The sequence below is a fragment of the Sprattus sprattus genome, assembly GCF_963457725.1.
Source record: "Sprattus sprattus genome assembly, chromosome: 2".
NCBI classification, from domain to species: domain Eukaryota; kingdom Metazoa; phylum Chordata; class Actinopteri; order Clupeiformes; family Clupeidae; genus Sprattus; species Sprattus sprattus.
The window spans coordinates 4,508,659-4,532,856 of NC_137921.1; the positions used below are offsets into that span (position 1 = coordinate 4,508,659).

The window sequence follows — 24,198 nt, forward strand, 5'->3', positions numbered from 1 at the left end:
GATGGATACTCAAAATCCAAAATGTTAATTTAAACCTTAAATAAATTCCAGTCTCGCCAGTCATAGATACTCAGATCATGTCAGAGACGTACAGCACTTGGACGTGGTCCCTCTGCAACTCCATGCTTTAAAAAAGTCGTGCCCAATGAATCAGACTGTTTAGCTTTGCTTTAGTGGAGTGTAAATGACGTTTAGTGAATGATAGTGTTACTAGAGGTAGTCTGGGGGTTGTGGTTGTTACACCCCCGGGCTGCTCGCTATGGGAAGGCAGTGCAACGTCTCTGAGAAGCTATTAAATAGAGCAAAGGCCTCACCGCACTCGACTCTGCTTTAGACCTGTTAGTAATCATTACAGTCGGTCAAACTAGAGACAACTCCTCCGACGATATCACAATGTCTAATCGCTATTGATCGTTCTTTCAGGCGTAGAGATGGATCAACGCAAACGGTTAATGGGTAGGAATGACTTCGTTTCGATGCACTACAATTGACCGATTTAGCATCTTGTGTTTCCCTCCATTTAAAAAAAAAAAGTAATCATAATAATTCAAGTAGCGACACAAAACAAGCTCAAGTGAGAGCGTTGTTTGTTTTTAAGACATAACACGGAAATCCCCAAACAGCTAGGCATTTGACTTAAGGGCTCGGGGAAGGGGGGGGGGGGAGAACACTTGATGAAGCAGAGATATGCGATAAACAACATCGGTTCAACCCCAAGGAAGTGAGAGAGGGGGGTAAACGTGGTGGTGGGGCGGGGAGGGTAAGTTAGTGGCAGGTTGGATTGCCCACGTGTTAGGCTGGCTTGCTGTGGCAGTGTGGTGTCTGTGGCATCTCGGCCAACTCCCCTGTGAGATATGACCATTGGTACGATCCAACTCCCCTGTGAGATTTGACCATTGGTACGATCTAACTCCCCTGTGAGATATGACCATTGGTACGATCTAACTCCCCTGTGAGATATGACCATTGGTTCAGCCTTCAGGGATTCAGATGGCCTAAAGCGAGGGGGCGGGGGGGGGCAAACATCCACTGCAGAAGCAACGTCCATTATTGCACATTTACCATCTGTAGTTCAATACTTCCTGAACGGTTTGTTGTTGTTGTTGTTGTTGGAGTTCACAGCCTAAACTTAGGGAAGGGGTGGGCGTGGCGGATTGAGTTTGGGTAAAAGGATGATGGGAAGAGTGGCATCTGTGTCATCACACTTATTCTGCTGATTCTAGGCCAATCACAGCACACATCCAAAGAGGCATCTCAACACACTCACTCAACTTGCAGTACCATCTCCGTAAACGCAACTCAGTAAACATTAGAGGATCGCGTCCGCTCTCGTGTGCTGGGTTCAGCTGAAGTCTAGTTTTGCTCAGCCTGTCTCGAAGTTACAGTTATTCTTACAGCAAACTTGTCATTATGTCGCAGTAGAAATTCAACCCTTCACACTCTCTCTATGGTTCTCTCTCTCTTTTTCTCTCTTTTCTCTCTTTTCTCAGTGCAGTCATTCTCCCATTCTCCCAATCAGACACATTTTCTTGTTCCTTCTTGTTCTCTCTCCCCTTCAGTTTCCTTGACAACATACCACTGTCCCTTTCCATCTCACTGCTAGGCTCTCTCTTCACATAAACATGTGTGGTAAAATCACACACTCCCTGTCGCTAAGAGGAACACTGCAACCACTCCTTTGCACAGAAACTCTGCCTATATCTAAAAACAAATCAAAAATGAAATCGGTGGTGCTTCAACTGAAACCGCAAATCTAAAGGCCCAATCTGCTAACTTCACAGTCTGATACAATCATGCGTACTGCACAAAGCATCTCTTCATAGTGTCTCTGCTAACAACTGTAGGGGGAGTGAACAAGGGGTATTTTAATGTACGTGAAGAATGTGATCCAGAGAGCATGGTCTTCTGTAGTTCGACCTCTGCTTGGGCAAAGACACAAAACTATTAGTGTGTCCGAAGCAGGAAGTGAACATGCATATGTATGTGCTATGGCCAGTAGGAATATACCCTATATCTGCCATTCGCTTTCACTAGCTAGACGTATGTCTGTCCTGACTTTTTATTTTTTCTCGTGGTGTGATATGAAAGGCATCGTTTTCAGCTGTGTGAATGGGTGTGTTTGTTTTCCATAGCTTGATTGTGACGCCAGACATCCGGCTCACCAGTGGATCTGAACTGGAATGTGATGCGGCCTGATCTCAAGTGGCTGTCACCAAGGATTTTTGAGTGTAGGAGTGTCTGTGTGTGGTGTGTGTGTGTGTGTGTGTGTGTTTCTATTTGTGTATGTGAATGTATGCAAGACAGAAAAGGTGACCACATACGTAACAACATTACGATGCAAAAGCTACCATGCCACACAGGTCTCTGAGTCACTGAAACAGCCTCGAACAAACACTCGGCTAAAAATAAAAACCAAACCCAGAGGCAAACAGAAGTCATGAAAGCGGACTCTCTCCTTTCCCCCCCAAAAAGCCTGGAGCCACGACACAGAAAAAAACACACACAGCGTCACGGACGAGTCCGAACAAAGCAAGGAATGTCTAAAGAACCACACGGAACCGAACACGAGTGAAGAATCTATACAGCATAGAGAGTGCAGCAAGAGAGAGGGGAGGGGGGTTGTAGGGTAAAGGGGTGTCAGAGAAAAAAGAGGACAACAAAAAAAGAGGGCAGAAGAGGCTACACACACGTGTCTGTGTCTGAGAGTGTGTGAGTGTGTGAGCAGTTAGGGTGGGTGCGTGTGAAGGAGGAAAGGTGTGTGTGTGTGTTTGTGCCTGAGATGAGGGTTTTGGGGGTGTACGTAAGGGGTTAGGGTGTACAAAGCTGTTCTACAACTCCCTGCCTCCCTCCCCCCTAAACCCACATCCCCCCCACCCCCCTCTTCCACAACACACACACACACACACACACACACACACACACACTGCGGCACCGCTCACTGCTCGTCCTCCCCGAACACGTCGTTCTGTTTGCGCTTCATGTTCTCAAAGTCAAAGTCAGTGCCCGTCATGCGCTTGTAGATGTCTTTGATGTCGTTGCAGGTGGTCTCAAAGTGGGTGGTGGCGTCGTACGTACTGGAGGCAAAGATCTGTCATGGGAAAAAAACATGCAGGGCTCAGAGTTAAAAAGATGGGGCTGTGCTACTGTGTGTGTGTGTGTGTGTGTGTGTGTGTGTGTGTGTGTGTGTGTGTGTGTGTGTGTGACTGTGTGTGTGTGTGTGTGTGTGTGTGTGTGTGTGTGTGTGTGTATGGTAGTATGTGTGTGACGGTGTGTGTGTGTGTGCGTGTGCGTGTGCGTGTGCGTGTGCGTGTGCGTGTGCGTGTGTTCCTGTGCACAGTGTTTTGCTCAGGAATAATGGAAGCATTCAAATCTAGTTTAGGTCATAATTGTGTCATGATTAGCTGAGCAATAATGCATATGCGTATGTGTGTGCTACATCATATGTGTGTGTGTGTGTGTGTGTGTGTGCTGGTCATTGTGAGCACTGACCTGGCTCTCAGATCCGTCGTCTGAGGGCTCGTAGAGGTCGCTTATGGCCACAAACCTTCACAACCAATCAGAAAACACAGCATATCAAATGAGTGTCTGCTGGGAGTCGCTTGACCAATCAGAAAACACAGCATATCAAATGAGTTCCTGCTGGGTGTCGCTTGACCAATCAGAAAACACAGCATATCAAATGAGTTCCTGCTGGGTGTCGCTTGACCAATCAGAAAACACAGCATATCAAATGAGTTCCTGCTGGGTGTCGCTTGACCAATCAGAAAACACAGCATATCAAATGAGTTCCTGCTGGGTGTCGCTTGACCAATCAGAAAACACAGCATATCAAATTAGTTCCTGCTGGGTGTCGCTTGACCAATCAGAAAAAAACACAGCATATCAAATGAGTTCCTGCTGGGTGTCGCTTGAACAATCAGAAAAAAACACAGCATATCAAATGAGTTCCTGCTGGTGTCGCTTGACCAATCAGAAATCACAGCATATCAAATTAGTTCCTGCAGGGTGTTTCTGGCCTAGTTTAAAACTAATATAACATGGGACTGTCAGCAGACAAGCACACACAAGGCAAGCTCAAAAGCAACTGATTGGATACCCTAGCCATCTAGCCATATGCATACAACTCTTCTTCAGAAACACAAATCCAATAATTACAACCTATAAGTAGGTATATATCAGGAGATAGAGATGAGAGCAGGTATATGTAAGGGGATATAGATGAGAGCAGGTATATGTAAGGGGATATAGATGAGAGTAGGTATATGTAAGGGGATATAGATGAGAGCAGGTATATGTAAGGGGATATAGATGAGAGCAGGTATATGTAAGGGGATATAGATGAGAGCAGGTATATGTAAGGGGATATAGATGAGAGCAGGTATATGTAAGGGGATATAGATGAGAGCAGGTATATGTAAGGGGATATAGATGAGAGTAGGTATATGTAAGGGGATATAGATGAGAGCAGGTATATGTAAGGGGATAAAGCTGAGAGACAGATGAGAGATAAACATTTGAGAGTAGAGAGTAGGTATATGTGAGGAGATAGAGATGAGAGTAGGTATATGTGAGGAGACAGAGTGGAGAGATAGAGATGAGAGTAGGTATATGTGAGGAGATAGAGATGAGAGTAGGTATATGTGAGAAGACAGAGATGAGAGATAGAGATGAGAGTAGGTATATGTGAGAAGACAGAGATGAGAGATAGAGATGAGAGTAGGTATATGTGAGATGAGAGATGAGAGTAGGTATATGTGAGGAGACAGAGATGAGAGGATGAGAGTGAGATGAGAGATGAGAGTAGGTACTGTATATGTGAGGAGATAGAGATGAGAGTGAGATAGGAGTGAGATGAGAGGATGAGAGTGAGATGAGAGGATGAGAGTGAGATGAGAGGATGAGAGTGAGATGAGAGATGAGAGTCTGGAGCACTGACTTCTGGTCGATGGGCTCCAGCAGCTCGAGGGCCGGCTCGATCTCAGCCTCTGGCTCGCTGGTCTCCACGGTGGTGCTGACGATGGCGATGTACTTCCCCTGCGCAGCCACGTTGTGTGCGTATGAGATCATACACACGTAGATGTCTGCAGGGAGGGAGACACACACACACACACACACACACACACACACAGAAACACGCACACGCACAAGCACGCACACACACACACACAGAAACACGCACACACACACACACACAGAAACACGCACACGCACACACACACACACACACAAACACACACACACACAGGGGATCAGAGAGACCCATACAGTTTCACGCCATGTTCAGGGTTGGTTCAGATCCACAATCTGTAATCTGTGTCCTTCTAATGAAAACAGATCTTCTGTGTAAATATATTCACAGAGTAAAAGTTCCTCATGCTTTGTTCAGTAAAGCTGGGACATCCATGTTCTAAATCCATGTTCTATATCCATGTTCTCCATGTTGTTGCCATTGTAATTACAGTGCATGAAATGCCCTGTATTGTTATTCCTAGGCTTCTTCTTCTTCTTCTTCTTCTTCTTCTTCTTATTCTTGTTACCTTTTTCTGCGATTAATTCAGCCCGAACCGCTTAACGTAGAAACTTCATTCAAACTTTGTCGCGTAGGTATTGTAAAGGACACTTATGCTATGTATTTTTCACTTTTCTAAACTTTATACTTTTTAAGATATTAAATAAAAACGAATCGAAATTTTCCCATTGACTTACATTGGGCCATTATGACATCATAATAGGGTCTTTAAACTGGCTTGCACCTGTGCTTCACTGACAGCTGCGCCAAATCAAAGGAACTTCTTCTCTGTCCCTCTCAATTTAACTGTTACTAGGAACATTAAAACACCTTCCATTCTCTACTTTTTTTCTCTCCATCTCTCCATCTTTCTCTCTCAGTCAACTTTCTCTCACACTCAATCTCTCTTCTTCACTCCATTTTTATCTCCTTTTTTCAATATTTTCACTCTCTCTTTATCTCTTCATCCAGAGCCACTCTTGTTCACTCTTCTTTCCTTCTTCCACTCTTCTTTCCTTTCTTATTTTTCTCTTTCACTCTTCTTTCCTTCTTCCACTCTTCTTTCCTTCTTTCACTTTTCTTTCCTTTCTTCACTCTCCTTTCTTCTTTCCTTTTTTCACTCTTCTTTCCTTTTCTTCTTTCCTTCTTCAACTATTATTTCCTTCTTTCACTCTTCTTTACTTTCTTCACTCTTCTTTATTTTCTTCTTCCACTCCTCTTTCCTTTCTTCACTCTTCTTTCTTTTCTTCTTTCACTCTTCTTTCCTTCATCCTCTCTTCTCTTCTTTCTTCACTCTTCTATCCTTTCTTCTTTCCTTCTTCCACTCTTCTTTCCTTTCTTCTTTCCTTCTTTCACTCTTCTTTCTTTTCTTCTTCCTTTCCTAACTTTTGCATTTCATGCACTGGTATTTCCTTCAGGAAATGCATTTTCTAGTTCCTATTTGTGAGTGTCACAAGGTTCTGAATGCAGTGGATGATTCCTCCTTATTTTCCTAAATGATATGAATGCTAATTATAAAAGCACCATCTTCAATATGAATCAGTTTAAGCATTGAGCTCTTATTTTCCTAAATGATATGAATGCTAAATATGAAAGCACCATCTTCAATATGAATCAGTTTAAGCATTGAGCTCTTATTTTCCTAAATGATATTAATGCTAATTATAAAAGAACCATCTTCAATATGAATCAGTTTAAGAATTGAGCTCTTATTTTCCTTAATGATATGAATGCTAATTATAAAAGCACCATCTTCAATATGAATCAGTTTAAGCATTGAGCTTTGACCCCGGCTATTGACAAGGCGACCCTGGCCCCTCACCAGAGGTGCGGTTGACCTGATTCTGGGGGATGATGATCTGACAGGAATTGGCGTCGTTGGTGTTCTTGATGGGATGACTCAGGATGCAGATCACCCGGATCACCTGGCCAGCTTTCCGCACGCGATCAGCGACGTAGCTGGGGTCACAGATGAGCTGCTTGCAGCGTGCAACCTACCCAGAAATCAATAGAATCGATCAGCGAAAAAGGACACTCATCTCAATCACTCGGGAGTTCTGTGGAAAAACACCCAAAACAGATGGTGGAAGATGGTGCATACCTCTCCCTCGGACTTCACTCCAACCACACGGCCATCCTCCATCACAATCTCATCCACGGGCTTGTTCAACATGTATGTTCCACCATAGATCGCACTTAACCTACAAACCGATACACACTGCGTTAGTATTTCTGATATCAATGAATGGTTTACTTAACAGCACCCAAAATGGTGTCAACAGCACTGAGCGAGCGGTACTCTTCACATTTTAAAGGAATACTAGCATAGAAGCCGCTGGAAAAAGCACTTACCGGGCGAATCCCTGAGGCAGTTCTCCCAGCCCGTAGAGGGGGTAAAGGTAAGGGCTCTTGCCATAGCGAGCCAGGGACTCGCTGTACAGTTTAATGCGGTTAATGGACTCCAGGCATGGCTGGTCCATATAGCTGTCAGGGAAATACGCAAGGCAGATAAAGTTATTAGCAACAGATACAACACATCAAGAAGTATCATAATCTTTTAAACGGCTTCTAAACTTTATTCAATATGTTAGCTTTACGCAAGGCGGATAGAGTTATTAGCAACAGATAAAACATATCAAGAAATATCATAATCTTAAAAATCTTAACTTAAAAAATGTATTCAATATGTTAGCTTTACTATGCTACATCTCAGCACTCACTCATCTGTCCTGTAGAGGGCCAAGGCGTGGCCCGTGAAGTCGATCACATCCTGGCCCAGGTCAAACTTCTTGTAGACGTCTCTCATGGAGGTCGTCTTGGGATCGACTCCCTCAAAGGTCTTGGGGTCGTTCTCGTCGAAGTTGGCCACAAACACAAGGAACTTCCGGAACCTTCTCTTCTCAAACATGCCCATCAGGTCTGGTGTTGCCAGAGAAGCAGTCATTAATAAGACCAAAGAAAACTCTACCATATCTGTTGACTTTTGATCACAGTTCACAGGATTCAGAACGCAGAAATTAGTCAATCAAAAATCATCTAAATTCACTAAATGCTACAATATTCGCTTCAAGACAATGCTTGTCAATGAAAAAAAATCTGTTGGCAGGTATCATTTTCTACGATCCACCAATAGTTCTCCATAAAAATATTGTTGTCATTTACTGAAGAAGGCTACATTCATCAGGGGAAGGACTATTGTATTGGAACTTGAACCATTTCATTTTAATCAGAATTTTAACTAATTATAAAACAGTATTGCATGTTAAATATATCTCTATATGAAACAGTATTATACGTGAAATATATCTCTATATGGAACAGTATTACATGTTAAATATATCTCTATATGAAACTGTATTACACGTTAAATATATCTCTATATGAAACAGTATTGCATTTTAAATATACTGTATCTCTATATGAAACAGTATTACACGTTAAATACTGTATATCTCTATATGAAACAGTATTACACGTTAAGTAATATTTAATATTATATATCTCTGTATTAAACTCACTGGAAGCCAAGGCCTCGGTCTCAGTGGATGGCACCTTATAGATCTTGCCCCCCTTGTAGACAAAACTCCCCTCCACCACCTTGAAGTCCAGGTAGCGAGTCACCTCTGTGTACAGTAGCATCTTCACCAGCTGACCTGCAGGTAAGAGAGACGTACACACACACATTTGAACAGACACTCACAAACATACGGAGGCTGACGTGTCAAACACAGCTCATACATGCTGATCTCTCTCTCTCTCATCGTCTTTCACACACACGTGCACACACTGACTTACCGTTGGCCATGAGGAACTTGGGGATGAGGTCCACGTTCCAGTCTCTGCCACGGCCCATGGCCTCAGGAGGGCTATCATTGAGGCCGAACCGCTTGTACAGCTGGGGAGAGAAGGAACTTTTCTTACACAGTCCTACTTGACCAACCTATTTCATACTCACTCAGAGTACCAACATGGGAGGCAGGTATAATATTAACTATCAACCAACAGTTCTCCATACAAATATGGTTGTCTTTTTTACTGAAGTAGGCTACATTCATCCGGGAAAGAACTTTTTGGATTGAAACTTGAACTATTTCAGTCACAAAAGGCCCATGAGGGGCTGTCTGCCCGTGGTCTTACCTCCTCCAACGGGGTGATGGAGGAACTCTCTCCCCCATAGTAAGGGTTCCTGTCCATGTGCAGAACCTTCTTGCCATTGACGGACATTATCCCAGACAGGATGCACTCCTATGGACAAATGAACAGGCATTAGAATCTGATTTTATTACCTCCAGCAAGGAGGTTATGCGATCGGGTCTGTTCATTTATTTGTCCGTCTGTTTGTCTGTCTGTGGACAAGATTTCTCAGAAACTACTGGGCGGATCTTTCTGAAAATTTCACAAGAGGTGGATCTTGGTCCTGGGACATCCCCATTAAAATTTCAGGATGATCCGGATCCTTGCTGGAGGTCAGAAATTTCGGATTGCTCTTGTTCAAATTGTATTGTGTGAGGTACATGTGTATTTCTCCCTATCCAAAAGCAGAAATAGTGTAACATCCTATCCTCTGGATAACTAAAATGAAGATGCAAGTAATGAACACTTGCATGTTCAATGTAATTCATATGATCGTGACATCGATCAGGGTTAATATTCGACTACCACAACATTATAAATCGACCGTCAGGGTACTACAGACACAAATGGATTTTATTTCAGCACCTTAGAACGGAACAGCACCTTCACATGACACTCCCAACTCCATGATTTTCCTACGCCTATTTAGCTACCGATGTTTTTGCATGATAACTGGAAGAAGTCATAAAGCAAAAACCAATTGAGATGAATCATCTGACTCTGGCAATTGATAACATAGACACATACGTATGACCTCCCGCACCCAAAAACTGCGATCAATCGCTTCCACAGTGTGGAAGAGCAGTGCATCCTGGGATATATTCGGTCAGCCAGAACCCCACCCATGCAAATGAAAATGATCTAGGAGTCTCGCGGAAGCACACAAATCACTGTTTACCTCGCCTTACACTTCATATACAAGATAATACAGCGTTTATGTGCACAGCAGGACTCAACATTTATCCAGAATTTAATATTCTAACATTGCAGCGATTGTTTAGTGTGCCGGAGTAGGTGCCGGTGGAGGATATATCACTATTATGTAATTTCGGTGCCGAGTTACTGCCGCTCGATCGCTTTTGTGGTCGGCACTGGGAAACTTGGCAAGATCAGTGTAGGCCCATTCATTGCGCATCACACAAGCATTCAATGCAAACAGCATTTAAATCTGTTCAAACTCCAGCTGTGCAAAAAGATGTGCGCGTTTCGTGAAGTCGGTTGTCATTTATGTCAATGGCACTACCTGCCCATAAAAGCAGTATTATAACGCTATGTTACTGAGTTAATATCAGACAATCGAAACATAACGTGCTTCGACAGCAGCTCGCTGTCAATGGTGGTTCTGTCTCCTTGGGTTACTCGTACAACAGACCACGTAGAAAGTACTGGGCGTGTTACCAGGCCGCTCCACGTATCATCTTTATTGTGGAGGAGAAACGGGTGCTCTATAAAGTGTTTCATCCGATTAACCTCATGCGTTTTCAATGGAACATCATACGTTATGCTGACATAGGCTGCTGCCAAGGCTTTTTTTATATACTATGGCCTAGCAGACCGTCGTGTTATCATTGTTAGCTGTAGTTACAGTGCCACTACATGACTTCATCTGTGACTGAAAGCACTGAAGTCATCGAGCCATTGTCTGTGTCAAAAACGTAGCAAAATGAAGTGTTTGCCTTTGTCATCACATCCACATTTTATTTGACAACAACAGCGTTGTTGTTATGTAACAATGCATAGACAACAATAATTGGTCCAGTTAAATGTCATTTAAAAGCTTTTCACGTTCTGTTAGTCTCCATGCAATGTTAAATAAAACCACGGTCCCAACCTCAACACGCTGGTGAATCTAGTTTCATGTAGCCTATGTCTTCTATCAACCTTAGACTCTTGGGAAGGCTACTGGTTCCCGGTGGTTGACCGTGCCTTACCGTAAGACCAGTGCCCAAAACGATCACATCGTATTCCTCATCCATGGCGTCCTTTCGGTCCTGGTCTCCTCAGGCTCCCCTACAGTCAATAAAATGCTTTTCAGAAAGGCGAAGTAGAGAAGAGATGGCTTTTGGTAGATTGTGGAGTGTTTGTATGGCTGATCTATTCAACCTCTGTATGAGAATTGAAGAGGATGCGCTGCACCCGGCTAAAGCGACGAGGATGTGACCCAGGGCGCAGAACTACTCTCGGTAGAGATCCTTTCGCGTCTGAAAATAGGGCGTCGTTTGTGGCATTGGTGGCATCACCTCCTCAATGATTGTCTAGTTTCTTGCCCGCATTCCACTACATTGAATATAGACTGCTGTGTTAACAGCGTTATTTTTCGTTCATTATGCATTGCAAAGACCGCATAATTATAACAACGCATGTAAAGTTAAAATTGTAAACACACACAGTAGCCTTTGAAATCACGCTCTTCTCACGTTTATTGAAGGAGTGACCTCGTTGCAAATGCTGTGTTCATCCGCCGGTCAGTCAATGCAAAACGTTTCTGAAGCCAAGTAGGAACATAAGTGTACGGTTGCGCATGTTCTCTCTCTCTTTCTCTCTCTTTCTCTACCTTTCTCACAAAACCATGGGCTACTTAACCTGAAGCAAAATGCAAGCTGTAGACCAATGCATTTATGGGATACTCACTCACATATTAATCTCCGTTTACAAAGTTAACTTCATGCAACACTGAAACACTGAAGACACGCTGCGTATAGACACGCTGCGTATAGTAACCTGGTTTACCGCACACGGCGCACAGGTTAACATTTCAGGACCATGGACAGGGCAATTATCTATTTGATCTGAGACGTCTTGCAATCAGTCTTCAATTCTTAAGAATGTAATGTCAAATACAAGCTAGCCATGCCCCTAACTCTTCCAGACACAACCTTATTTCGATACAGAATTGCTACTGCATTAAAGGCCAGCGATGCTTGAATTTCATAGTAAACCCATTAACACCTACTGAGCTGATATTAAAATGGAACGTCATGAAATGCAAAGCATGATGTATACCGACTGGTCTTTTGTCACCTTACCATAACCAAATAAACTGACAACACATATGTTTTTGAAGAGAAGGAATATCAGTATGAAGACTTTAATGTAAGACCCCATCAGAAGAACGTCAGGAAACTATGGTGAAAGTCGTGCAGCAGACAAGAAGACTTCAGGTGCCAATGAGACTGAACAAATAACCTTTGTAGCTATACTGTATGCCCCCTGTAGATTTTGCAGACACATTAGTACTCGCATCAGCAATGATCGGGTTAATGATTGTACGTTTGCGAAATACTTCTCGCGATCCTACTCAGAGTGCTTGGAGACATCTCACTTCATTGCACTTGAAACATTTCGCAATTCAGATCAAAGACTTTGGGACCCGATCGTGCTACCGTGTATCCATGTGTTTTAATAATTAGTTTTAGTCTTTGGTTGAGTGTTGATTTGGTCATACCACAAACTCATGGATGTAATGTAAGAGCAAGGAATTCCGATAAACACGCAGACCCTTGAAAAACAGCGATTCAACTTTTTCCTGCACAGTTGATTCACATGCAGTAAATATCCATAGCCAACAGAGGATGCTACTGTGCAGTGTGACAGGAAGTAAAGTATTAACTTGCAAATCGCGAGCTTAAGCAAAGACGAGTCAAAAGTCCGGTGGACATACAGTAGCTTTCCAAGGTGGACAAGTCGGACTAGGAGCGTTCAGGAGGAGGTCTGAGCAGGGGGGGCTGAGAAACTTTTCTTTTCTAGGCTGGAGCGGGACAGAGTGGGTTCTTCTTGAGTCTTGGACCCCCTGCCCATTGGGAGACCAGACCAGGATGGGAAAAGAGGAGCCGGGGAGAAAGATCTCCCCTGTGAAGAGCTTCGTCGCAGGAGGAGCTGCCGGAGCGTGCCTTTTATTTGCTGGACACCCACTTGATACGATCAAGGTATCACCATAGAACCCACACATTACGCTTCCAATAGACCTTATTATTTGACACTCAAACAAACAGTTTACAGCAACTCTATAAAGACATGATTTAGGGATCGGATTGATTCTGCAAGGTAAGGTATGGTATGCTCCTTGCCCTTAGACTACCGGGTAATTAACTGAGAAAATGCCCCGGGTCTCCCTCACCCTCGACACCATGCAGGAAGCTACCGACTGTAAGTTCGTGGCACCGGAGGAGTGCTGAGACCAATCCACCTGCTGTCTGATTTGCGCTCTAATCCCTTGTGAATCAAACCACTTAGGTTTCAATGACGTTATGCCTCACGTTTCTAACTCTCCTGGCTATTTTGAAACCACATTTAATTTGCTCACATTAACATCTTGCAGCACTGACTCGCACAACTGTGTTGTCAAGTGATTTATAGCCTTGTCACAATAGAGCGGTGTGTTCTCCTGAATTAATGAACAGATGGAGATTTAACTACCGTAGTCTACCATACGCTTTAATATTTGTAAATCGATTGTGTCTCTTTGAAAATTCTCCGGTCCGAATGAGAAAGTGAACCTCATGGTTTGACAGTTAACTTGAAAGAAATAGATGAACTGGAGTTGAGGTAACGATGTGTCAAGAGGTCAGTGATAGTGTCCGGTGACAGTTGATAGTACAGGGCACAACTTGTCGTCAACAGATAGCGCGAGTCAGTTAGGATTATTGTTGAATAGCCAATGGTATTCACGTGTTTGCCAGAGTAGTATAAACTAATTAAAAAAAACTTGAGTTCAACGGAGTTCAATGGAGCCCACTATTCTAACTAGCCCTGTGGTTTAGCAACAAGTTCAAGGTGTCATTGTAGCATTCTTGATTGTGAATGGAGGGTTATGCCTATTTATAACTTGGCGTGCCATACCACTTTAAGCTAAAACTGTACTTTTGTTCGACCTACTTAAGAACACTGCTCACTTTGTTTTCCAACTTTCGTGTGGCAACCACTCTTAGGTTTATCTGAAAAATTGCAGACAATAGATAAAACACTAGCCCACCCCATCACAGAAGATCGCCCTTATCAAGTCAAGCAGGCTTTCTGTGTGCTTAGGAGTCTATATGGTGCAAAGCATTTGTTGTTATTAAGAAACACGGAGTAGCCTAAACACCTCGGAGCGGTTTTATGTAGCTTTATATCTTTACTGTTCTTTAAACCTCTACAGTTCAATTTATAATCCTTTTGTAATTTTTTTTGTAATGTTATAAATGGGTGGAAATGACACCATAAGTGAAGTACAGTACCTGTCATAATGGTTATCTTCTCTGAACAGGTTCGCCTTCAAACACAACCCAAAGCCTCCCCCAGCCACCAAGCCCTCTACAGGGGCACATATGACTGCTTTAGAAAGACTGTGTCCAAAGAGGTGAGAGATGGTATAAATAGTGCTATGACTAATGAACAGCTCTGTCTCTCCTCTTGCATGTCATTATGCTATGCCAATGCTAATATCTCTCTCATTGATCTGTCCCACATTCATCTTTCTGTGTCTCTGTGTTTTTCTGTCTAATCTCAGGGATTTCTGGGTCTTTACAAGGGCATGGGGGCCCCTCTGGCCGGCGTTGCCCCCATGATGGCCATCAGCTTCTTTGGCTTCGGCCTGGGAAAGCAGCTGCTTCAGTCTGACCCCACCATCCCTCACACGTGAGTGGGGGCGAGGGGGGGGTGGGGGGGGGGGGGTGTCGGGGATCGGGGGCTGTCCCAAGCCGGCGGTAGTGTGGCACAGCAGGTGGACAGATTTGTTGTGTCAGTGTGGTGTGTGTGGTGTACGGGGGAGGAACAGCCAGAGTACGCGCTCAAGCAGGTCTAAAAATAACAATCCGTCTGCGCCCCCCCATGTCTGCCTATCGCTCTCGCTCCTGTTTCACACACCCCCCCTGCATCATCCACACAATGCCATCTCTCCTTGGCCACCTCCCCGCCAGGGGTGCCACCAGGACTTCTGTCAGAAAGAATCATTTACTGGACAAATTTAAAATGTATTTCAATAACAATCTATGCTACAATAGCAAATAGTTAATGCCTAATGTACACGTAGGTTCATAAAAGTCTTCAAAGCAGTTTGACCTGGCCAGAATGTCATCCTGGGGTGGGCTTTTGTCTGTTTCTGTGTGGGGTGGGGAACTCAATTCAACATGAATAGATAATGACCCATCTCCTACAGGGCTGCCGTAGTGTAGAGTGCAATGGCATCCTCGTAGCACAGTCTACATTATTCCAGTTTCATGCAATCAAAGACTATCAAACGGTCCTGCATGGCTCACATACATGTGAAACTCAAGATCTTAAGACATAGGCCCAAAACTAAAGTCACGGTCATCACTTGTCATCATTTAAAAAGGCCCTCGAACCCCACCTCAGCCTTGCCTTCCCCAATTCCCCCCCCCCCCACACACACACACATACACACACACACACCCCATGTTTTTATTCTTTTCCTTTTTACCTTTTAAGTCTTTATTACAGAGTTTATTGCCTGTTTTATTTTTCAGTATGTAAAGCGTCGTTGAGAACTTTGAAAAGCACTATATAAATTTGATGTATTATTATTATTATTATTATTATTAATATTAAATCTAAGTTTAGCTGAGGAAAAATGCACACTTTTCAAGCATTCTATAAGACAAAGTGGTCTACAGAAATGCATTGTCTCCTGTTACTTGGTCATTGTAAAAGCAAACTGCTTGCATAACATGCTATAAAGTATAGCCTACAAGTACACATGATTATGATCAAAGCAATGGCACTACGAGACCAGATAAAGCCTATAAATCATTTATTTGTCAACATCAGCAAAATGTGGTTTGGGCAAAACAGAACTGCTCCAGCCAAGTGAATAAGCCAAAGCTACTAACAGAGTAACCCAGAGAGCGCTACTAACAGACTAACCCAGAGAGCGGCTGATGTTTACGACATATTACGCCCTCCTATTAGAAATAGAAAAATTGAATTAGCTAATCATCTTGATCTGCCTGAAAAGATAGATTTTCTGTTCATTGCCACTACTACAGACGCGGTGAAGACTGGACAGCGCAGTGATAAAAACAATAAGATATAGGCCCATTTTTGACTTATCTTCATTGGTTCAAACACAAATGCCCTGTTTAAAGATACATTTTATCTTATGTATGAGCATTTTTTTAGTTTTGAATGTATCATTTTTATGAATTTTACGTGACACGTATGCTGTGTTTCTGTGCAGGCACCTTCAGATCTTTCTGTCTGGAATGTTGGGGGGAGTCTTCACCACCGTGATCGTAGCACCTGGAGAAAGAATAAAGTGTTTGCTTCAGGCAAGGGATCCTCTTCCTCGGCCTACACCTAATACACTATGCATAAATATAGCCTAGCACATTGGTCAACAGGTCCACTGAAATAATCCCATACCAGTATATGTGTTTACTTGTCATCTGAAGATCTGTGTTAGTGTGTTTATGTGAATCCTTTATCTTTATCTTTGTTTTGTTTTTGTGTTCATTTGTTTTAGGTTCAATCTACCTCTGGTCAGTCAAAGTATGCCGGACCCGTGGACTGTGCAATCAGGCTGTACAAAGAGCAGGGCATTCGCAGTGTTTACAAAGGAACAATCATAACTCTTATCAGAGGTATCAATAGAGAATGTTTGTGTTTTTGATTGTGTGCCAGAAGCGTCTGACTTATGTCAGGCTGTTTAATGATCTGTCTGCTATGTGAATTACAAAATAATGAGTTTGTAAAGGTAATCATTAAATACTTGGTTGCCTTTCCAGTTAAATCTGTTGTCAGAGACAGCAAACAAGCATGTGCAAGCACGATATTTAAAGGATCATAGGTTAGTTGTATCAATTAACTAACCTAGTTTAACCCTTGTCTCTTTTATTCCTTCCTCAGATGTGCCTTCTAATGGGTTATATTTCATGACCTATGAGTATTTGAAACGCTTACTAACACCGGAGGGTGAAAGGTTGGTTTTATTTTTATAAAGTCTGTACTCTTGTCATGCTATTTAATATCATTAATGGTTTATACAGTATCTATTAATAAGTAATCTTGATGTGGTTCGAGTCTGACCATGCAAAGTATTTTTACAACAAAAAAATGAATGAAAGCCTGTATAATTATTTTGAATGTGATTCTAAGATTTTCTTCTTTTTAACTCTCTGGTTTTATTCAGTGTTCACCATCTCAGCACTCCCAAAATCATCCTAGCTGGTGGAACAGCCGGCATCTTGAACTGGTGTATTGCTCTCCCTCCCGATGTATTGAAGTCCAACTTCACGACTGGTAAACTTGTTAACCCACTCATCGAGAACCTTTGATCAGCTAATTCCAGGCTGTGCACAGTAACTGATCTCATGATCTCAGAGGTGTTTCTCACAGAGCAGTAAAAATAAAGTGTTTAGATGGTCCAGGTTTGGACGCTCAACACTGCCCCCTGGTGGTTAAAAATAACCTTACACGACAAGAAGAGTACTGCACAGTTTACAGCAGGGGTCTCAAACTCAAATTACCCGGGGGCCGATGAGCGTCCAGTCTGGTCATTGGGGGGCCAGATTTTATGGTTAACGCTGGGGTGGCCCATTTCAATTAATGGAACTTTTCTTTTTTTCTTTGCGGGCCGGATAAAATCGCTTGGGGGGCCGGAATTGGCCCTTGGGCCTGGGTTTGAGACCCCTGGCTTACAGGAATATGTTCATTATGTGGGGTAAGATTCATAAGTCAGGATACCTCTGTGTGTTGTACAGCTCCTGATGGACGCTACAGGGGACTAATGGATGTTCTCAGGGAATTATTACGTGAAGAAGGGGCCCGTGGTCTTTACAAGGGCTACAGTGCTGTCATGCTGAGGGCTTTCCCTGCAAACGCGGTAAATATTAATTCACTTTTTACAACAATGTACATTTAGTCTGTCAGTCAGTGAAAGTTTAAACAATTTTGTCAAGCATGAAATGTGTAAAATGCAAACACACACTGACGATGGCGTAAGGCCGAAACGCGTCTGTACTAAAATAAACTGGTCTAATTGTTAAAAGAGAAAAGCTTGAGAGTGCGGTTTTCATTCTACCAATAGTTTACATTCTTTTACTCGCACCCGAAAACGCATTTATATATTTGTTTTGAAGTAGAGCGCGCCTATCCCTACGAATACTTAAAATGCAAACATGCCATAACATTTAGCTATTGTATTTCCTCTACTAAGGGTTTACCCTTTGATGGTAGAGCCAGAATCTACTATGTATAGCAGGCTCTTATTTTGTGTGTTCCACCTTCCAAGGCCTGTTTCCTGGGATTTGAAATGGCCTTGAAGGGCTTGAACTGGCTCGCTCCTACCTGGTGACCTCTGAGGCTCCTACCTGGTGACCTCTGTGGCTCGCTCCTACCTGGTGACCTCTGTGGCTCCTACCTGGTGACCTCTGGCTCTGCGGAGACCTCCTTCCACAGAACGCCTCACCTCAGCGCACAATGGACATGCCTACCAGCTCTCATGCACTGACAGTACCTGTCAATAATATTTGTATTGTTTTAAAAGTGCAATATGTAGCTTTTATACAAAAAAATGGTGTAGAGTGTCTTAAAATGTTCTTCAGTGGAACTTTCCACTTTAATTCAACCAATTGTTTGCATGTATCTGTGTTTTTCTGGGCCAGAGATATGCAGGCAAATGTATACAAATGTTATTGAAACAAAGAAACAAGTTGTGGAATGTATAGGGGAACTGACACATGTAGCCTACCACCTTAAAGGTCCAAAAGAATTTTTATGTTTTCACACCAGAAACTACGTGTTGCACTTTTAACATTAATTACATTTTTAATTGTACAACTTGAAAACGTATAGTATGTGCATATCTCATTATTTGATATATAATGTATTATATTTATAACTTATACATAGCCTATATCGGAATATGCCATACAAGTTTATAAAACAAACAACCAAAGAATATTTTGGTTGTCACGTGTCTAAAATCTACATGTTAAAGCAAGTGTGCCCAAATCATGTAAACTGAATGTATATTTTGTATCAGTCAATCAACTGTTGATTCAATATTTGATGAAAGAAATGAAGGAAATATTTTTAAATGTCATTTTTATTTCAAATAGTAGGTTTCTGGTTCTAATAAATGTGTTTATTTACAAGTTATTGTCCTGGTATTATTTTAAAGCAGGTAAATGGAGTGCACGGGCAACCTGAATGTTTTAGACTACCTTTCACCTAATTTCATCACACGGCATGAGGTTTGTTTCCATTGGCCTGGGATGAGATGAGTCAAATGCGACCTGCTTTGTTTATTTTAAAGTGTAGATATTGCAGTTACAGTATAACATTTGCAATGACCCAGATAAACAAAAACTGGATGAAAAGAGACAACGCCTTGTCTTTGAAGAATCACAAGATTTCCTTCGCTAGCGTGGTTTATTTAAATTACTAGAACTACAACATCCAGGCGTCCTTTCGGGGTCATAGTACATCAAATCACTTCCTGTGACGGAATCGCTGCCTATCAGCTGACGGACGGGAAGGTGAGGGTGTAACTTGTAACTGACAACAGCGTCTTTTCGTATTACGAGCTACTACCACAGTTAGTGTATATGAAAGGTCAAAGCAGTTATCTCGCTTATCTGGACAGACCAACTTTTGGGTCCATTGATATAATCTTTGACTTTTGGTATAAGACTTGTGAGATCGCAAGCTAGCTATTTCTCCCCCTTAATGCGCATGCTCCTCTGGTCTTAGTAGTAGTTGGATCATGCAACTGATATGCTTAGCGAACGTTATATAATAAACGATTTCTGTGTTAGTTGTTAACAATGACAAGTATGATATTATAAGTTACGTCAGTATGTAAGCAAAGCGTAAACATTGTAATGGACATTATCATAACTCCTTAACAAAGATTATGAACACCGGTGGCTGCAAAATATTGAGTTAGCGAACAGCAGAAGTGTCCTTTTATCTGCAGATAGGGTGCATGCATATTCATTCCAGGGACCACGTCAAAATATATATATATTCCATGCATATATGATGCGATCCAGGTGTTATATAGTCATTGGTTGTCTTGAATATGACCAACTTTTAGGGAGTTGGTGAAGTCCTGACTCTCCTACAGCGTTACTGTATGTCGCCATTGTTTTGTGTAATCACCCACTGTTGCCAGCTCTGATATATTCTGAAATAATGGCCCAGTAACCGTAGTGATATAATTTATACCAGATGACCAAAAAAAAAATAGCGGTGCTTTGATATTTTTCCTTCCTGTCAAACTTTAGTTTGAATGAAGGCTACCGTGCACTCGCAATGCCCTTGGAGGTGACTTGGCCATTCCCACAATGCCCTCGGCTAGGATGGAGGTTGTCCAGCAAGCTGATAATGGGTCTGGTGGGATCCTACAGCTTCTTATGGACCAGTGAGTCTTTCTCACATTTGCACACACCCAGGAGCTGTAACTCCATTCATTAAAGAGGTAGAATTGGCCTTCAGTCCGCAGTTGTGTTTTTTTCTTCCGTCTGACTCATGATCCCTGATTGCAGGATACATAAACAACCTGATGGTGCACAACCAGAATGTTCTCCTGGACTTGGTTGATCACCGGCCGGAGGACAGACCTCTCATCACTGTGTCTAACCATCAGTCCTGCATGGATGATCCACACATCTGGGGTAGGACATGGATTCCATGTCAAGTTTGCTGCAGACTTTTACTTCTTGTGTGTTACATGTTACTTGCTGAATCAGAGTAGCTGTGACTAGCTGTTTCTGCATATAGAAAAATGTAAAGGCAAGGCAAGTTTATTTACATAGCACAATTCATACACATTTTGTAATTAAAGGTCTGTACAAATGAGCATATAAAAGAACATTTAACACAGCATTAAGTGTTGTTTATGTTGTTGTTGTTGTTGTAGGGGTCCTAAGACTACGGCAGTTGTGGAACTTCAACAAAATGAGATGGTGAGTTTGTGTAAAAGGGGGTAGTTAGGGTAGGTGGAGGGGGGGGGGGGGGGGGGTGGTTGGGCAGTAGGGTAGTTAATAATACTTTCTGTCATGTTGCCTTTTAGTCAGATTGATTGTGGTAGTGGTTGTCGAGATGCCTTACGTTGCCCTCCTGTATGTGTCTGCACTCTCACCCTGGCCGTAGGACCCCTGCAGCCTCTGATATCTGCTTCACCAGGGAGCTCTACTCGCGCTTCTTCAGTAGAGGGAAGTGTGTGCCAGTGTGTCGAGGTGAGCAGCCTCTTCTTCCCCCATGTGCTTGCGGAACTTATTTGTTCATGGTTTATAAAATTGAGGTTTTGTGCAGGTAAACCTCAATCGTAACACACAGTGACCAGTACAGAGGCGAGATGAGACGATATGTAGATGCTGTTTAGCTCCCTCATTAGACCAATCTCTCTCTGTTTTTAGAGCGTTTCTCTCCCCTCGCCAACATGGTGTTTTAGAAAATTACTGCTTTATCTTATTCATTTACCTTTGTTTACTAGTGCTTACTCGGTACGTTAACACATGTGATTTGCTGTCAGTGATACACAGCAAAAGGAATACAGGATATAGAAAAGGAGTCAACTTGCTTTTGTGTCACAGGTGATGGAGTTTATCAGAGAGGAATGGACTTCCTTGTGGAGAAACTCAATCGTGGGGAATGGGTGCATATATTCCCTGAGGGTAAGGGAAGTGAATTTGACTGCTCTTTGTCTCTTTGTGGAGGTGTCGTTGTGCTATTAATCTCTGGATTTACATGCAGGTCGTTCGATTTACATAATGCTTTGTCTTGCAGGAAAAGTCAACATGAACCAAAATGAATGGATACGTTTAAAATGGGGTAAGACTTGTTTTAGCTTGTCATGATACTATAGTTTTTTTGTTTTACTCATTATTTGTTGACAATTGTTTTCATGTATGATTTTAGGTGTGGGGAGGTTGATAGCTGAATGCACTCGTGACCCTATTATCTTGCCCATGTGGCATTTGGGTGAGTTAAAAAATAATAAACCCATTGCATGTTCATCATGGTTTCATCAAAATCAGAAAGGTCTTTCATGCCAAGTAGGTTTTCACCTACCAGGATTTTTTTTTGTGGTACGTTGGTGCAAACAATAAACATACACAATAAACAATACACATATTAAGTTATTATACACATTAACTATATTTAGTTATTAAACATAGGAAAAACGAAATAAAAAATGTACATTTTTGCAGACACACTCACGTGTTTAAATGGTTTAGTCAGCATGTCAGCAGCATCTTGATATCATTTTAAGTATCTATCATTCAGAGGCTTCTGACTTAGTGCTATTTCTCACCTGTATCAGGTATGAATGATGTCCTTCCCAACCACGGCCCATATATACCCCGAACTGGAAAGGTGAGAACACTGGAATGTTATGATTCAATTGTATGACTCACTTAGGCCTTATATTACTATACTGTAGAGATATGAAATAACCCAAATATGAAATAACTCTTTTCAAATAGAAAATTACAGTTTTAGTGGGGAAGCCTTTTACTGTGACACATCTTGTCGACTCGCTAAGAGCAGAAAACAAAAGCCAGGTAGGCGCAACACATAAACTCGCTCTTATGATTTTGATCAGCATGCAGAAACCAATGCCTACTTCTCCGAGTGTATAGCCTTAATAGCAATCCATTTGCTCTGACAACAGATGGAGATGAGGAAGGTTCTCACTGACTTCATCCAGGAGGAGTTCCGCAGCTTAAAGACCCAGGCCGAGGCTTTGGATCAGCGGATACAGACCCAAGAATGAGGCCTTGGCCTGGGCTACGGACTACCCTTAGGGATGGGGCTGAAGAGGGCCGGACACAGAGCAAACATAAGACCAGATCAGCCTCCTTATGAATCAAGATGCAAACTCACACACACACACACACACACACACACACACACTCTCACACACACTCTCACACACACACACACACACACACACACACACACACACACACACACACACACACACACACACACACGCACACACACACACACACACACACAAACACACACACACTCATTGACCACAGCAGGTGGACCATAAATATATCTGATACTCATCAGATAGCAGGAGTCCTTTTCTACACTGTTCCCTGTAACCCTGTCCCGCTTGAAACAACCTCAGCTGGAACAACAATTACTGTGTGCTTCTTTTAAGTGCATGTGCCAAATTGCCCAGGCTGGAAGCTGTATTGACCATGGGGCAGAATCACGAAGACTTGGGTCGCGTACAATTTATGGGTGATCAATTTCTAATGACCTTGGGTTACTGAGAGACTCAATCAAGAATTAGACATGTGAAGGAACTTGTTTGAAGGGGTATTTTTTTTTTTTACAACTCACTATTTTACAGTGGTGTTTCCACAAGAGGTTTATGTCACACTCTTTGCCAGTTTTTAAGTCAAGCACTTGTACAACGTTTAATTAGTTACTTGCCCTATTTAGATTTTTGAGGCAGTGAACCAAATGTACTATATATAGAGATAGCGTGTGTCATATATGATAGTGCAGGATATGCCAAGTACACTGAAAATGCCCAGAATGTCTATTGTGCGCCATCCACTGAAAACTGCTAATTTACAAAGTGATGGTTTGTAGTGTGTGCAAAATAATGGCAGACTCATTAGTTATGGCACACTGAGACAGAATTCAGGATGTATCATACTAAATGGCTTGCTGATATACGGTCCGATATGGTGCCGGTAAGGCTAGTAATAGTGTAAGAGTATTTATGTTGGCGCCATGGGTCTCCTTTGTGCCCGTATCCCACTTATTTGTAATGTGGCAGCATGCTATGGTTAAACTGTTAAATTATTTACCTCAAGTGTTGCTTGTTTTGAATGACCTCTGTTGATGTTGTACCCTTTCTCATGTACATTTATATTCTTCCTCAAGTTCATTATCTGACCTGGCAGATGGCATCACATACATTAAGTGTCCATCCTGTCAGCACGTGATACAAACGGTGACTCCCTTCAAATTCTTTCACTTTATTTACAATAAAGTACAGATTTGATTATGTCTCAGAGTCTTAGTGAACACTGCAGCCACCACCATCGGTTTTTGTATGCCCTTTGTGCAGGTTTATTTGACAG

At 42.4% G+C, this 24,198-nt stretch overlaps 3 protein-coding genes across 3 annotated transcripts; 2 read left to right on the forward strand and 1 right to left on the reverse strand.

The window, feature by feature from the left end:
* Positions 1–2,935: 2,935 nt before the first annotated feature.
* LOC308360493 (rab GDP dissociation inhibitor alpha) lies at positions 2,936–11,118 on the reverse strand (the record flags this gene model as incomplete). The annotated part of the gene is made up of 11 exons (XM_080832435.1): positions 2,936–3,088; positions 3,490–3,544; positions 4,937–5,081; positions 6,831–7,002; positions 7,110–7,209; positions 7,361–7,492; positions 7,729–7,927; positions 8,527–8,661; positions 8,804–8,903; positions 9,146–9,253; positions 11,074–11,118. The coding sequence occupies 11 exons, from the start codon at positions 11,116–11,118 to the stop codon at positions 2,936–2,938; spliced, it is 1,344 nt and encodes a 447-aa protein (XP_080688561.1).
* Positions 11,119–12,957: 1,839 nt separating this feature from the next.
* Positions 12,958–18,780, forward strand: LOC308360501 (mitochondrial carnitine/acylcarnitine carrier protein; the record flags this gene model as incomplete). The annotated part of the gene is made up of 9 exons (XM_080832444.1): positions 12,958–13,068; positions 14,388–14,480; positions 14,631–14,758; positions 16,317–16,407; positions 16,602–16,719; positions 16,985–17,057; positions 17,268–17,377; positions 17,839–17,960; positions 18,369–18,780. The coding sequence occupies 9 exons, from the start codon at positions 12,958–12,960 to the stop codon at positions 18,429–18,431; spliced, it is 909 nt and encodes a 302-aa protein (XP_080688570.1). The 3' UTR covers positions 18,432–18,780.
* A 1,591-nt stretch (positions 18,781–20,371) lies between these two features.
* On the forward strand, positions 20,372–24,071 carry tafazzin (tafazzin, phospholipid-lysophospholipid transacylase). The gene is made up of 10 exons (XM_080832446.1): positions 20,372–20,504; positions 20,629–20,757; positions 21,003–21,048; positions 21,236–21,321; positions 21,679–21,759; positions 21,872–21,916; positions 22,004–22,066; positions 22,410–22,462; positions 22,573–22,650; positions 22,761–24,071. The coding sequence occupies exons 1-10, from the start codon at positions 20,396–20,398 to the stop codon at positions 22,860–22,862; spliced, it is 792 nt and encodes a 263-aa protein (XP_080688572.1). The 5' UTR covers positions 20,372–20,395; the 3' UTR covers positions 22,863–24,071.
* The last annotated feature ends 127 nt before the right edge of the window (positions 24,072–24,198 follow it).

Coding starts and splice junctions, on each gene's coding strand:
- tafazzin (XM_080832446.1), top strand. CDS start 20,396: ATGCCCTTGGAGGTGACTTGGCCATTCCCACAATGCCCTCGGCTAGGA. Junction 20,505..20,628: donor CTACAGCTTCTTATGGACCA/GTGAGTCTTTCT, acceptor CCCTGATTGCAG/GATACATAAACAACCTGATG. Junction 22,651..22,760: donor GAGCAGAAAACAAAAGCCAG/GTAGGCGCAACA, acceptor CTCTGACAACAG/ATGGAGATGAGGAAGGTTCT.